Source organism: Typopeltis vanoorti, chromosome 17 (genome assembly GCF_054136105.1).
Source record: "Typopeltis vanoorti isolate ZY-2024b chromosome 17, IOZ_Tvanoo_1.0, whole genome shotgun sequence".
NCBI classification, from domain to species: Eukaryota; Metazoa; Arthropoda; class Arachnida; order Uropygi; family Thelyphonidae; genus Typopeltis; species Typopeltis vanoorti.
Genome location: NC_143565.1, coordinates 105,670,696 through 105,688,084, shown reverse-complemented (window position 1 = coordinate 105,688,084; position 17,389 = coordinate 105,670,696). Strand labels below are relative to the sequence as shown.

Here is a 17,389-nt window from a genome sequence, read left to right as displayed (position 1 = left end):
CCTTGGAAAAGGTGCAGAGACAGATAACAAAAATGTCAGGACTGTACAGTGTTGATTATGATGATAGAATGAGGGCATGCATACCGCAGAGTTTGGTGGATAGAAAGCGGGGGGGGGGGATATGATTGAGATGTTTAAGCTGTTGAAGGGTTATCATATTAACACTGAGATTTTTCATATGATAGAATGAGGGAAATGAACACGGACAAGAGGCACCCTTCTTGGAAGTTGCAAAAGGAAGTGGTGAGTAAAAGGATAAGAAGCAATATTTTTGCATGGACAGTAGTAGGAGCATGGAATGCATTGTCTGAGAGGGTGGTGAATATGCAGACTGTGAATGATTTTAAGGAGTGATATGATAGACTTTTGTGTTCACTAGTATTGACCTCCCACGATGAGTCTTGTAACTCCATAGGGGTCTGAAAAATAATATTATTTTCCTGATCTCCCATGGGTCAGGAAATGTAATGATATTGAAACTGTATATTATAATGATAGATGCAGAATTTGTGGATTGCAGCCACTAACAAACAGGAGAAAGGTATTATGTCATAATATGCAAACTTCTGAAAGGAGACTTAGAAAGCTAGATATTTTCTCTCATAGATTGGTATATGATTGGAATGGATTACCTTGAGGTTTGTGTGTGTGTAGTGGGAATGAATTTAAGAATAAGTATGACAGCTGGTATGAGTGATATGGACCTCCCTTGATAAGTCCCTCACTTCCCAGAGGTCTCTGGTAGTAATAACATTATAATATAACATCCTATATTTATTATTTAGCAGGTCTCAATTATTTGCTTTCTTTGTCTCAGTAACATCCCAGTGTTCTCGTGGTACTTCTCTAGTTCTTCTGCCAGTTTGACTTCTTTTCTCTTGATACTTGGGTTTTTATACCCCCCCCCCCACAAGATGCAATCCCAAGATCTATGACACAACAGTACTTAGTGTAGGTAATTGAAAGAGAGAGATAAAAGAAAGGAATTTTTTTGTGTTTCATAAAGAGCTGAAGCTTGTAATCTTATTACTGGAAGATACTATAGAAAAGACTGTTCCAAAGAGCAGAGGTATAAGGAATGAAGGATGAGGATGAAAAATTGGTTTCATAAGTTTGGAACTGAACTGTATATGGATGGTGACAGCAGCTACTTGTGTTAGTACATGATTTAAAGAAAGTGGAGGGATGGTAGTAGCCAGTTAGTGGAATATTATCCATGGAAACACTTATAGAAAAGATATCATGCAGCAACAGAACACTTATGGAAAAACAACTTGAGGGAGTCTCTGAAAGAGACTTCATCAGTTAAGCAAACTGCTCTCTTCTGAATACAATCAAGCATTTTGAGGGAGGTCTTATGTGCACCACCCCAAATGTGAGGACAATATTCTAAGTTCAGACAGATTTAAAATATATAAAGTTTTATTGGAGGCTGAAGAGGCTATGGATGTGCAATATGTTTGTGCTGGGATAAGCTAGATATGAAAGTAAACCCAAGAAATGAAAACAAATCCTGACTGGCAAGCAGAATATTGTCAAAAGTGAGAGGATTTCTTTCAGAAATGAAACAGGACTGTGGCATCAAAACTCACCAGGTTATCTCTCCTCTTGTGTGAATGATAAGGAGATTGGTGTTTAAGACATTGGTTATAGAGGATCTTGAGGTCTGAATCATCTGAGCACTACAAGGTTTCGAGAATGAAAGAAGAATGGAGAGTACTGTCATCAGCAAAGCTATGAATAGAACTGGATGAGAGAGATTGATGTATTGATGGAAGAGTGTAGGTGGAAGCACAGAGGCCTCTATGGATACACCAGCATTTGATGGAAAAATCTGATGAAAGGAATGAAAGGAATCCACAACGGTGAATGACCACAGCTTCCACAGGAGGAATCAATGACATTCCTCCTGTGGTCAGGAGGAATGCCATTGATTGTATCTTCTACAAATACTTGATGGCCACTGTTCATCAAAATTGTCATCAGTAATACCCAATATCTATCCAAACACAATCAGCAGCTAATCAACTCTCTTACAGTGCATCTCCACAGGATGCAAGTTAAATGCAAATGTGTGAACCAATTTCTTCTTGCCCATCCACCATATTAATGTACTATAGGTCAACTAACCTCTCATGAATGGGTTCCCCATATTAAAAAAAATAAAATAAAATGGCATAAGATATGGTAGATTGGTATGTGATACCAGATTCAAAATGGAAATGGCAAGATCAACTACAGGAATACCTTGTATAGCGTGGTTAATTGGTTCCGAGAAGCGTCCACGCTATACAAAACCACGTTGTTTGAGGTCTGTTTATAAAGATTTTCAATTTAATTTGTTTATTACAAAAATTTAGGATAATAAAAATGTTTAAAAATGAAAAAAAATTGTTATTTTTATTAACTAAATAACAAATAAAATCCTTTTAAACTGATATAAAAGTTGTAGAAAACAAAACAAATATTGCTTCAATTTTAGCATACAGTAATTTACTTTTTACTAAAGTAGGCTTTTAATGTTCATTGAACCATCCTTGTCTTCTTTGTCTCTTCAAGTACTAGATCTCTGTAGCATTTGATGGCATTATTGAGACTTTGTCTCGCTTTGATGCTTCTTTCCAAATTCCGGTCGGCATTTATGAGAAAGTCGGAAGCTTCGTCGATTTTTCTCACAAAAGTTGAAAGGTCAGCAAAGGAAAATTCTTCAACCATGACATCAGTGGGGGTCATCTTCATCTTCTTATGCTTCATAGGCTTGTTGTTGTTGTTCCAACTCCAAAAGGGTTTCATCATCCAGATCATTTGAATGAGAATCAATACATTCGTTCACATTGTTACAATCTAAACTTGTAAAATCAAGATCTTTGCCCATCTGCACAATTTCCGTTGAGATTTCCTCTTTCTGTGTTGCAAAGACAAAGTCCTTTGAACAATGCGGCAAGATATTATGCCATACGGCTCTCATGTTGCTTTGAGTCACCTCTTGCCAAGATTCATAAATATTTTGAATGGCATCTTTTATGTTAAATTTCTTCCAAAATTCACTCAAAGTCCAAGAATCTTCTTTTGCTGCAGCATTAATAGCTTGAGCAAAAGTTCGTCTTAAATAATAAGCCTTGAAAGTGGTGATAATGCCTTGATCCATCGGCTGCAGAATTGATGTTGTGTTTGGAGGGAAAAAATGAATCTTGAAATTTTCATCTAAGTCAGTCAATAGAATTGGATGGCCTGGTGCATTGTCTAATAAAAGCAAAATTTTGAAAGGAATATCATTCTTTTTACAACAGCTTTTAACTTCAGGTCAAAAAAACAAGTTTTAAACCAGTCTTCAAAAATTGAACGAGTCACCCACGCTTTTTTATTCGAACGCGAATGAACAGATAAATTGTTCTTTGTAAAGCCCTTAAGAGCTCTTGGGTTTTCTGCTCTGTACACTAACAGTGGCTTCAATTTTAAATCATTTGATGCATTACCTCCTAGTAAAAGTGTCAATCGGTCTTTTGACACTTTATACCCAGCTTGTGTTTTTTTCCTTCTCTGCTAGAAATGTGCATGATGGCATTCTCTTCCAGAACAAGCCAGTCTCGTCAGCGTTAAAAATTTGATCATCCGTGTAGCCTTCATTCTCAATAAGCTCCTTCAATTCATTGGGAAACATTTGTGCTTTCACCTTGGATTCTTACGTTATGGAGTCCCATACACTTTTTGAAATTGTAGAACTACCCGCAACTTGCTATAGAAGTTTCACTGGTTGTACCTCCTTCATTTTCGCTTTTATTTTGTCATATAGACTTGTTGCTTTTGCCTGGATTATCATTTGACTCAAAGGAATCTTTTTCTGATTACAATCTTCAATCCAGATCATTAGAAGGCGTTCCATATTTTCCACTGTAGAAGATCGATTTCTCGTGATCACTTTTGACATATAAGAAGTGGCGCTCATTCCATGTTGTTTAATCTTTTCTTTGCTCTGAATAATCGTTCGTACAGATGACTCATTCATTGAATTCTCACGTGCTATTTTAGCAAACGAAGCGCCATTATCGTTACATTTTATAATTTCAAGTTTCTTCTCTAATGTCAACCACTTGCATTTTTTTTGTTACTCCAACAGTGACTTTGTTTTGTCTCTTTTCACTCATACTTAAATAATAAAAAAATATTAAATACTAATATTAACGTAAATAATAAAATGCTGCGGGGAAAGAACGTGTCTGTGTGAGAGTCAGTTGATTAACTACTGCATAAACGTGGCTCTCGACTGTCACTTGCGGTGCCTGGGAGTCGCCAGTCAGTGTTGACAATGTTAGTGTAATAAAAAAATTTTAAAAAAATTCACTAACGCCCTTTTATTCCCATATAGGGAGTAGGTGAGGCCATTTTGCCCTATCTAACTTTTGGAGACTGAGTGGACAGTTCAATCTCCACTGGTATCCAATCAGAGATAGCTGGCCCGAGGCTATCACTAATTAAGCGATACGCACTGAAGAGAATGGCTCATCAAGTGCCACCATCTCGTGGTCCCAAACCCTAACATAATATATATAATGTCTGAAATTGTGGGTTCTACAGTCGATTTTCTTGAGTTTACAGAACGAAAAACCAGAGTTTTTGAGAGAAAAAACTGCTTGCCCGTGCCAGAGATCAGCTAATTGGGAATCAGTTGAAAAAAGGCTTAGAAAAATTTCCTCTAATCGCCAACTAGACTCGAAATCAAGTCTTCCTTCGGGCAGCCAAGCACCGTGGTGTGCAAACGCCACATCCACTGAGCTCCGGTTTTGATTATTACACTTATCATTATTACATTAATAATAATGATAAGTGTAATAATCAAAAACGCATTAGACCAAAACCCGCGTTGTTCAAAACTGTGCTATACAAGGTATTCCTGTACTTAAATTTCTTTACACTTTTCTGTGACCTGTATCCAAAGATGAGTGAAGTTTGTTAGGAGATTTGCTATGTAACAAGAATGGCAGAATCCATAATAGTGAACCCTAAGTAATTGGTAAGTCTCCAAGTAATGAAGCATTTGGCTGTTGATGACCTTTTCTGTGATTTTTGAGATTATTGAAGTCAAAATGATTGTTTCCAAGCTGTTGCCAGATGAGTATTGCAACTTGAAAAGGTGATACAAGATGGGTATAGTTCTGGCATGCAAACTTTTAGTACAACTGGAGAAAAAAGGGTCACAAGATGTATTATTATCCAAGACTATTGAGTATTTTTCTGATCTTCTGGCATAAGATCGGAGGATGCATATTGCTGATAGTTCATGGAATAGTAGGAGGTGATTTGCTTTGGTTGTTTATACAAGAGTTGGAGGAAAACTGATGCCAAAATGTCTGTTTTATCTTGAGGGCATATTACTATCAAGATGTGAGGAAGGTGGAAATGTGGAACAGTAAAAGTTGCATTCCATAAGCTTAGTGACAGACAAGAAGGCTCAACTGCTATTATGTTGAATTCTGCTGACAATGAATTTGTTCCAGTAGCTGATTTATCAATCTTAGCTCTGGTCCTCTTAAAAAAAAAAAAAAAAAAAAAAAAAAAAAAAAAAAACAGTGGACCTTGTTTAACTGGGCAGTGCCCTAGCTGGCATGGAATTTCACTATGTATTATTATTATTATGTGGATACCTCCATGGAGACCAAAGACTCATTATGGGAGACTCAATCTATTCACACAATTTATCATACCTCTCCTTGAACCCATTAACAGACATAGCACTCACAACTGACTCTGGCAACCCATTCCACTCATTCACAACTCTCTAATCAAAAAATCTAGTTCTTATGCCCCTAATACCATACCTTTATTCAACTTCCAGGGATGACTCCTTGTTCTGTTCCCTCTAGCCAAGTGCTTGAAACATTTCCCCTGCATCTATCCTGTAAAACCATTTAAGCAACTTAAATGTTTTTATCACATCTCCTCTTTTTTTCCTATCAACTAACTTCTGAAATCCACACACCTTCAATCTATCCTTATAGGGAACATTCCACAGGCCACTCACCATCTTGGTGAGTTTGAATCCTCTCCACTAATTCCTCATCCCCAAGAAACCCAGGGAACCAAACTTGAGCACAGTAGTCCAGATGTAGGTATATGAAGCCCTTATAAAGAGGAATAACAATTTCCTTAACTTTACTTATTAATGTGTTGTTTAATAACTAAATAATGTTATGGGCAACCTTAGCAATATGTCCTCTAAACCTTAACTCTCTGGACATATGAAGGCCTAATAAAAAAAATAAAAAAATTTTTTTTTTAAATCCTAATAAAGAGGTCCGTGTGGTTAGCCTAGTGGCTATGCGCTTTGCAACCATATGCCTGGGGAAGGAGTGTCCTAGGTTCGATTCCCGTCAGTGACGTGAGGAGCTGAAGGATCTTCCTCAGCCATAGCCAAGTTAGCCAGTCTTGGGCGTGGACAACAGGGTTTTTCCCCCAGTTTATTCTGGGGTTTTTCATCCCGCAAAGCAGGCAAACTGGCCTTGAGAACTCAACACTACAGGCCATAGGATACACCGGGGCATAAGGCTGACCACCTTATCCTGTAAACGGAGTGAGGTCCGATGATCAGTGGACCCTCGACACCGCAAGGTAAAAGAGGGTATAAGGAAAATGACATGACAATAAAGAGGAATAACAAATTCCTTATCTCTACTTATTATTATGTTCTTCAACAGTCAATTAATCTTATGGGCAACCTTAGCAATATATATTCTCCAAACTTTCAATCTCTATCTACCACTACCTCTCAATCTCTAGCTTAGTCTATTTCCTAGAGTACAGTGCCATCAATGTAATACATGGCTTGTAATCTATTTATCCCAAAATGCATAACTTTACATTTCTCATGTGCAGCACATGTGGGCAAGGATTAGACATTTGATGAGAAGCCCAATTGGTTCTCCAATTTCTTAACTGGGAAGAGACCTCCACATAACTTTTATCTAGCTTTGACTATTAAGTGACCTCCCAAGATAGTCTAGATTATATCCTTATTTCAATCTTCATATATACTTCATTAAATGGTTAACTGAACTACTATGTTGCTTGCTAATTTTTTCAAGCTGTGTCATCTTTTCTCCATTCCTTGGGGTTCAATGCTGTATTTATAACTTTAAAGATTTTTGTTGTTAAAAGAGTTTTATCAACATAGTTTTTACATTCCTTATGGTATTCCTCATAATAAAAAGATTAGACTTTTTGACCATTAATTATTTTTGGCCAATGTTTCATTTGGTTGAATCTACCTTAATGTGCTTTGCAGTGCATATTTAGACTTGTGTTAGTTATACATATTAATATGAAGGTTTAACAGCTTATCACAACAGGTAAAAGAAGCAAATGCTTTATTACCAGTTATGAACTTTATTCTTTTATAAGGCAAATGCTTTATTACCAGTTATGAACTTTATTCTTTTATAAGGCCTTCACAAGATTGGGTCCACAACTGTCAACAAAGTAGCTAGTTTTTAATGGTAATTCCATACACATTATGTAATGTATTAATACAGTACTAATACATTATGTAATGTATTAGTACTGTGGATAGCTGAGAAGAAAAAACAAACTATTTAATATTTGATTTGAAAACATACAAATTATACTCTTTAGAAAATGTATAAGAGGAAATATTTGATGAGAATAATAGAATTATTGATACCAGTTGTGATGAACATTAACTGTGGAAATATCTGTGGAAAATGCATGCATGAAACTGGATGTCTGCATGAGAGTGGAGTGATTTGGTGAAATATCATTAATCAACCTAATTTCTCCCTTCTGCACTTAATCAATGATATTTTGGAAGTACTTAGGGGCATTACCCCAAATGTAAAAATAGATTTGCAATTTAGAGTTTATAAGTTGTTAAAAGATAAAGCTTAGAGTGGAAGAGAACATCTTGATTGAGGATGCCATACATGCGATATATTTGTGCCAATAAAGATTGGAGATTAGTTGTATCAGGAAGAGAAATTTTTACTGTCCCAAAATATGAGTATTGTCAGAAATAAGATTAGAAGATAAAGGTTCTTTATCTTCTAATCTACCCAAGAATAGTTTTTGGTGTTCAGAAAATTTTGGATTGTAGAAATAGATATTGCAGAAGTTTTGTTGATTTGTGGTGAAAGGTTTGTCAAATAGCAAAACAGGAGTCCTAGGTACTCTTGCCTGCAAAACTGTAGATTGGATTTGCATCTAATTAGAGAAGATTATTAACATATAGAAGGAAGAGGGTAGGTGAAAGAGCACAGTCCTTGGTACTCCAGCATTAATTTTTAAGTTCATGCTGGAGTACCATTTAATCCACAAATAAATGCTGTCAAAGAAAAAAAAAAATCAGAAGAATTATTAGACCTTTGTGTCAAACTCCAAATGCCTTAGAGATGTGAAGAACAACAATTTGAGATCCTCCAAACTTTTTCATGAGATGTTTGTCGTAAGGAGAGGTGACATAAACTTTTCGATAAGAAGTTTCTGGATAGTGGAGAAATTATTATTATTATTATTACATAACACCTCCAGGGAGTTCAGAGACTCATTGAGGGAGGGCACTTACTCTACAACTCTCAGTTTCCACCAACCACAACTACCATCATCTACACCAACGCCATCTGCCGCTAACCACCAACACTGTTATTTTCACAGACTAGATTTGAAAATCTTTTGGCTAGAGAATGGATACACTAACCACTTGGCCAACCAGGCCAGCTATAAATTGACTGTTAATGGAGTTCTCCATTACTTTAAAAAAAGAACTGAAGCAAGAGTGTGGGATGATCACTGAATAGTAAAAGTTTATCACCTTTCTTTGTATATAGGTGGGATGTAGACTAATTTTCAAGCTATTTATTTGCAGAATAAATACCAATGAAATAGAGTATAAAAAGAAATAACATCATAACCAAGTATCTATATTAGACAAGATCCTTCTGATCTTGTCTAATATTGGCATAAAATCAAACGAGCTATTGATCATCTGTATAAAAGCTGTAGGAAAAATAAGAAACTAGAAGATAGGCTTTTCTGTGAGCAACGTACATAGAACCTTCTGCATGCAAAAACAGATTGATGTCAGATTTTGACAAAAGTTTTATAGCCAGGCAAAGATCAGAAAGCCTTACTGGCATTCGGACATAATGTATGTTTTCTGCATATGGTCATTTCAGAATGATATGGTGAAAATTTACTTGCAGTGAGGGCTTTGAACTTTACTCTAGGTACGAAATCAGAAAGTGTTTAAATTGTAGTTACGATTGTCTTGTAGGCATCTGAACAATTTTGTTGAGACCTTTGGTGTTAGCAAATATTTTTCATTCTCTACCTATTGGTTCAGAGTAGTTGGAAAAAGAAGCCTGGTTGAAGTTGTCAACACCAAGAGACAGTTAGGAAGATAACTTTGCTGTGTTAGAAAAATTAGACTGGAAAAAATTGAAACTGGAAATTGAAAATTCATTGTTTTATAATATTAGAGGAGCGATAAGAACAAAAAAAACGAACTTGATAGATTAGGGCAAAACATTTTTAACCAAAGAACATAAAAAAGAGGTCCTAAAATAGGTGTTCTCTGATATGGGATATCACAGCAAACTTATGTGTATTTGCTGGCTTTGAAATGAAAACAATCAGTATGTAATTGGGAAAAGTCACATGAGTAGTGTTGAATGTGTTGGAACAAGTAGGTGTGGTGTTACAGATTGCAGTCCACTTATTTGTGAAGATTGGATCTGGAAGATTTTGAGTTTTTATATATTTGTAATAACATATTCTTTGCTAAGACATACACAGGAAAAATTTCACCCAGATCCTTGGCAAATTGTATGTCTTCACTATGAAGTCAATTTTTTTTTTTTTCTGCATAGCACTTGTTTTGTTTAGATAGATACTTATAGATAAGTCTTTTCAAAATATGGGAATGATGTAATTGCACAACAAATGAGAGCTAAAAATAAATTAAACACTTAGTAGCAAAAATAAACTAGATGAAAAAAGTTAATTTTTTAGTGATTTAGTCTTAGAATTCAGTCTTAGAATTGAGATAAAGGATTAAACTAAATTTATTATAGTCTGACAAGTGTGTGTGTGGGGGGGGAACTTCCAACATCTTTCTCTAAATCCAGAGTAATTTAATAATACGGTGGTGCACCTTTTGGCAACTCATATAGGTAAATATGACTTCTCCATTGCCTCTGCCTTAGTATCACCACTTCTGGGTCTGGCTCCCACTGACGAGACCTCAATAAAGGTCGAAACCAGTTGGAATCTTGGGTGATGAATGGCAATGCTGTAGCCCATGAAGTTAACTGAGGCACGGCTGTTGCTGTTACCCCTCAGATGAGATATGAGCAAATGAGTGGCTCTGCTCGGTGGTGGGGTGAGCCTGCCACAGTGTAGAGCCTACCCTTTCTGAGAGTTCTTCTCAGTGGCAGGGTGAGCCTGTTACTGAGGAGAACAAAGCTGAGCTTTATTAAACATTCAATAAAGGTCGAAACTGGTCTGGGTAGTGGCCCTTCCCTTAATGCATAGCATTATACATGTCCGCAAGGAGATGTGCTTTACATTATGGGAGATTACAGATAATAATCTGTCTATTACCATGAGTTGCCTCAGTCCTGAAGATACTTCAGGTGCAAACTTTGTTTGCTTACACTTGGATAAAGGATTAAACTAAATTTATTATAGCAAAAATATATGATTTCTTGTAATCAGAAATTTCTTTACTAATAGAGTAAAATCTGCCTATTGTGATTGCGGATAATATTATCAATCGGCTATTGTTATTAAAATCAGTTGGTCCCAAAACACATAATTTAAAATAAATAAAAAATAATCTGTCTATTATAAACAAAGTTCCAGTTATTGTTATCAAAGTCCTTGAATGTTTAGCCTTTTGAATCTCAGAATTAAGAATGTTAAGGGTTAATCAGGAAAAAATTTAACAAAGAACATTTGTCGAAATCTGACTTTTATGTTAATCTTCTTTTAATCTTCCATAAATCTTATTCTTCTGTAAATGTTGTCTTCCAGGCAAATGCAGGTGGGTATAAATACAGTCGAATTGTGATTTTTTTTTTTTTTTTTTAGTTTATTTTCGTTCTCTCTTTTAGTAAGTGAATTTGACTTTTAAGTGCCTATTAAAACAGCCCTTAGCATTAATGGCAAAAGCAAAGAATTTTGGAGTGATATGATAAGTTGCCCAAAATGAGTCAGCATAATGTAGCAGTACATTTAACAAGTTCACAACCACTCTTGTGTAAGATCTTAAAAAACAGATCAAAAATTGAAACTTCAGCTTTTACTAATGAGAACATTGATTGGAAGAGAGCCCAATCTGGTAAGGATATTCAAATTGAATCAGCATTAAAAATTTGGTTTAGTAATGTTTGTGAAAAGAAGGCTTCATTTAACGGGTCCTCTGATGTGTCAAAAAGCAGAACTTGCCAAAACAGTGGGGAAAGAAAATTTTACTGGAACTGATGGATGGTTTAACAGGCAGAAAAAGCAAGAAAATATTGTGTACAAGCGTATTCATGGTGAGGAAAAAAGTGCTGAATTTTTATCAGCCAAAAATTATTGCTGAATATTCTCCCGAGTTTTTTACAGTGGTCAAAACAGGACTCTATTTTCGTGCAATGCCTGAGCATGCTTATTTGTTTAAAAATTAAAATACTTAAGGATTTAAATCTTCAAAAGAGCGAGTGACAGTTCTTTGTTATGTTAATATGAAAGATGAGAAACTAGAGCTCCTAGTATTTGAAAGGTGTCAAAAGTTTGCCTGTTGACTACTGTTCTACTGCAAATGCTTAGATGACTAATGCCATTTTCAACAATTGGTTAGTTAAGTTGGATTTTAAATTAAAGCAAAAATTGTCTTGTTAGTAAACAACTGCACTGCACACACACAAACAATTTATCGTTAAAGAACATTGAAGTAATCTTCTTGCCTTCGAACACTACATCGTTAATTCAACCATGTGACCAAGGCGTCACACTAGCTTTTAAAGCTTATTATCAGGGAAGTTCGTGCGAGAATTACAGCTGAAATTTATAAAAGACCAATCTGATACAAGTGCAATTGCAAAAAAAGATTTCTGTTCTTGATGCATTTGGTAGCAATGTTATGGAAGCAAATCTCAGAGAAGACTATTGAAAACTGCTTCCATAAAGGAGGATTTTTTAAAACAAACTCTGAAACTCCTTCTTCCAAAGAATTTGAATATTTTACAAATGAAATTTTTGATAAAACTCCAGAGGGTATGTCAAAAGAAGAATTTGAAAATTGATTGAATATTGATAACAATATCGAAGTGGTGGCTACAATGACAGTGTCAGAAATATGTCAAGCTGCTTTCAATGAGAACTTTAAACTAGTAGAAGAAAGTAAACCTAATACAAATATAGAAGAACAAATTTTAGAAGCTTTTCCAACCAATGCCCAGATGCAAGAAGCTCTATGAATACTTCGTCACAGTGTGCAACATAGAGCAACAAACTTCGAAAGGCATTATGAGTATAAGCAATTTATTCAACTACTATATTCAAACATATGACAGACAACACTAGATAAGTTTTTAAAATAAATTTTATGTTATTGCTTATTAAAAGGTTGTTCATAACATCCCTAAATTCGGAAATATAAAAGAAAAAATGGAAATAAAGGATGCAATTTTCTGTATCCTTTGCTTAATGTTATCAGCCGGTTATTATCAAAAAATGACTGTCCTAAATTGATCACAATAAGCAGCGTCTACTGTATTATATATATAGGAGAAATCTTTGTATAGTTATGACCTGTCACAAACTGTTTTATTGCAGTATTTATTTGTAAAAGTGACTCACCTCTAATTTAGTTTTTTATTTCTGTAACTTAAACTTGAGAGAAGACAATATTGAACTTTTTGATGATGTTTTCATGTCATTAAAGAATGGTAGTCTTGTTTACAATACAGTAAACAATGGTTTCACTTTAGTCTCACTGCTATTGCTGCACCAGCCAGTTGTGTGCTTTCTGGAAGTTGAAGAGGAAGTTGATATGGTGAGAGAGAATAATATAACATCTGTTGCATTGATTATGCTATGTTATGAATGTACTATAGGTTTATAAATAAACTTTTCATGAGTGGGAACAAATAAATAAACTAAATAATATGCTTAAAACTTTTTCTGATCCCTTTTTTAAATATTAATCCATTTTTTGTAGAGCAAAATGATATGGCTAGATTGTTAAAATCTAGGAATTTTCATTTATTTAATCTGAGAATCTTTTTCTTTTCCCAGGATATCACCACCAAATGGGCTGATGTGAAGCAGTTAGTACCAAAACGAGATCAGGTGTTACAGACTGAACTTATGCGCCAGCAGTGTATCCTTAATAACCAGAAATTTTATTTAAGACCATTATTACAATATCAAAAAGAACACGACAATTTTGAAGCAAAATCTCATCTTTGTATAATTTTAAAGGCTATAGAAAAAGCAATCTATGAGAGAAATTTTTTTTTTTCTGTGTGGATTTTCCAGTTACTAATAAATAATTCATTCCAGTCATCCACAACTAACCCAGACCATAGTGATATGCATGGTGTTTCAAATACACGACCAATTATAATTGTTTATACCTAAATCTACTTGAGTATTGATTTAATATTGGATTATGTGTTAAGTTTCTTGCTAAAAAAAAATCACCCTCAGGCCTCTTAGTAGTATTATAGTGTGCTACTACTGAATTAGTTTTAGAGATATAACCATTTGCAGTTAGTTGAGTCTTTCAAAATGGCCTGTATTTTGCTTTGTAATGTTGATCATTCTTTTATCACTATGTGTGTCTATTTATATTGAAAGTTAATTATTATGAAGATGAATTTCTTTTTTTCTTCATACTCTTAGAGATTATATTTGCTTTTTGTAAGTTTTTTCTGTGATATATATATATATATATATATATATATATGAACAAGCTTTAATGACTGATACCGAGAGATAAAAAGATGACGATATATTTGAAAAGATACTACTAGTACACTAATATAATAAAATTAGTTTAATCCTTTATTCAAGTGTGAGCAAACAAAGTTTGCACCTGAAAGTATCTTCAGGACTGGGGTAAGGTGGTACAACACCAGGGCAACTCGTTGCAAAGGTGGAGCAAGCTACCAACATTCTTATCTCAGTATCTCCTATAATGCAAACACATCTCCTTGCGGATATGTCTAATGTTATGCATTAAGGGAAGGACCACTACCCAGACTAGTTTCGACCTTTATTGAGGTCTCTTCAGTGGGAGCCAGGCCCAAGTGGAGATACCAGGCAGAAGCATTAGCAGGTCATCTCACTGAAGAGACCTCAATAAAGGTCGAAACTAGTCTGGGTAGTGGCCCTTCCCTTAATGCATAACATTAGACATATCCGCAAGGAGATGTGTTTTGCATTATAGGAGATACTGAGATAGGAGTGTTGGTAGCTTGCTCCACCTTTGCAACGAGTTGCCCTGGCGTTGTACCACCTTACCCCAGTCCTGAAGTTACTTTCAGGTGCAAACTTTGTTTGCTCACACTTGGATAAAGGATTAAACTAATTTTATTATACTCTAACCAAGTGAAAAATAAACTTTCAACATCTTTCTCTAAATCCAGAGTAATTTATTAAAAAAAAAAAAGGGTGGCACACCATTTGGCAACTCCTATAGGTAGAGATGACCTGCTAATGCTTCTGCCTGGTATCTCCATTTGGGCTCCCACTGAAGAGACCTCAATAAAGTTTGAAACTAGTCTGGGTAGTAGCCCTTCCCTTAATGCATAACATTAGACATATCCGCAAGGAGATGCGTTTTGCATTATAGGAGATACTGAGATAGGAGTGTTGGTAGCTTGCTCCACCTTTGCAACGAGTTGTCCAGGTGTTGTACCACCTTACCCCAGTCCTGAAGATACTTTCAGGTGCAAACTTTGTTTGCTCACACTTGGATAAAGGATTAAACTAATTTTATTATACTCTAACCAAGTGAAAAATAAACTTTCAAATACTAGTACACTACTTTCGTTGAATTGATCAACATCTTCAGGTATCACAATCAAAGAAATATATAAAGAATTGCAGAGACTTAAAATTGTAATAACAGCACAAGTACAAAAAGACAGTAGCATGTTTGAAAACAAAATGCGAGCTTGAGTTCCAAACAAACGTATACTATGCGCTGTCATGAGTGCACCAATACTGAACAGAGACAAGGTGTGTGTCAGAGAGATTGAAACTTAGGCTGTTGTTGATATGAGAGGAATCTAGAGAAATTTCTCTAGATTCGACAATCTTTCTCTCGAGTTCATCATAGCACACATGGATGTTAGAAGTTTGAGTCCAGTTCACAATGTGTTGGTGGCCTTCGTCTGAGTTAACTGAAAAGAGAACATGGCTAGAGAGAGCGCTGGCTCTAGTCCTGTTATAGGAGATATCTCTACGGTGCTCCTCCAAACATAGAAGGATGGATTTAGCAGTCTGGCCATAGTATGGCTTTCCACAATCACATAAAATCTTGTACACTCCTGGAAACTTTCCTGATGACAAGGAATTAAATTCACTGGTCAAAGAATATCAGAAGAATCTCAGAGCGATTGGATTATACATCAACAGACTTGTATTTCTCAAAAGATGTAAGTGCAATTCTATTATTCCACGCTTCCTTAATTTTAAAGAATCGATAAAAACTGCTAGAGCTGAAAGGATTTACAGGAGAGCAAAACTGGATCTTTTATCGGAATGCATTTGTGATACCAGACATTGTCTTTCTGCTTATTTCTTTAAGAAGACCTATCATGAAACACGTTTATCTCATTCTCTAGACAGTTCATCTTGGAACTATTTAAAAGAAATTAGCACTCTTAAAGCTTCTAAAATACAGAATTTAAATAAAATCAACCTCATTAGAAAATATGATTCTCTTAAATATATACAGGATAGCAAAACTTCTCATTTTGACTCTACCTATTTAAAAAAGGTTGTTATCAATAAGTCTTCCCATCAACTATCTTTGGCAGAAAAAAGCACTTGCTAAAGGTCTCAACTTTGTCACTGCTCCTACATCCATTGCTAAAGAACATCTCTTAACAAAGATAGAAAAGGCAGCTTCTTTATTACCAAACAAAGAAGCTAACCTCCTCCGTATGGAAGCCATTTTCACCATAAATAAAGCTAGACCTCCACCAGACAACATTTCTTACTCTGAAAGAGCAGCTATTAAGTCTTTAAAAGATAATAATAACATCGTTATTCTTCCGGCAGACAAAGGGAATGCGACTATCATCTTAGACAAGTCTGATTACCATAATAAAATCTTGGAACTTTTAAACAGTGATACTTACTCAGAAATTAATGGTGACCCTACGATTGAACTACACAATAGAACTAATAATTTATTAAAAACCACCTTGGAGTTACAAAGAAACCTTCGTCTTTCTCTTAGGTCACTACATCCCTTGATCCCGTGACTGTATGGTCTCCCCAAGATTCACAAAACAAACTGTCCACTCAGACCTATAGTTGAGGGCATACACTATCCTACCTATAACCTCTCCAAATATCTTGCGAGTTTTCTAAGAAATCTTTCTGGAATTTCCTCTTCACATATTAAAAACCCTGCAGATTTTGTTTCTAAAATCAAGGATATCAAACTTAAAAAAAACAGATTTAATGGCCAGTTTCGATATTGTTTCTCTCTTTACAAATGAACCTGCTCAAGAAGTCCTCAATCTTCTTAAAAAAAATTATCAAAAAAACTCTTTGCTCTTCTCTCCCATTGCATAAAGTCAGGATACTTCAAACATGACAATAAGATCTACTTACAAAACTCAGGTCTGGCCATGGGCAGCCCGCTCCCTCCGATTCTCGCAGATATATTTCTCAACGATTTTGAAGAAAAAGCTATTAACTCCTTCCACCTTAAACCAAAATTCTGGTATCGCTATATTGATGATATTTTCCTCATCTGAGAAGATGGTGTCAACAACCTCAATTTATTTTTAGACCACCTAAACAAGTGTCATGACAAAATCTCTTTTACCTTCGAATTGGAATCCGATGACTACCTTCCCTTTTTTAGACCTGAAACTTACCAGATGTTCTGAGAGTATTAAAATCTCAATTTTTAGAAAGTCTACTCATACTGATAGATACCTTCATGCTTCCTCCCATCACTATCCCCCACAAAAATTTGGTATTATTTCCACCTTAGCTCACCGAGCCAAATCTTTACTTACAGAAGAAACAGAAATTGAAAATGAATTCCTTTTTCTTAAAAAAACTTTTATTAATAATGGTTTCTCCCCAAAAAAAATTGACAAATTTCTTTCTCCCAGTCACTCAACTACTTCTGAAGATCCCTCTT

General features: G+C 35.2%; 1 protein-coding gene across 4 annotated transcripts in view; it reads left to right on the top strand.

Annotated features, from left to right (window-relative positions):
* Actn (alpha actinin) overlaps nucleotides 1–17,389 on the top strand; it is a 339,371-nt gene that overhangs the window by 280,378 nt on the left and 41,604 nt on the right. For all 4 annotated transcript variants that reach the window (XM_090407380.1, XM_090407381.1, XM_090407379.1 and 1 more), the window contains one exon: nucleotides 13,291–13,375. In XM_090407380.1, coding sequence (XP_090263506.1) covers nucleotides 13,291–13,375 — 85 coding nt within the window. The remainder of the gene's footprint in view (nucleotides 1–13,290; nucleotides 13,376–17,389) is intronic.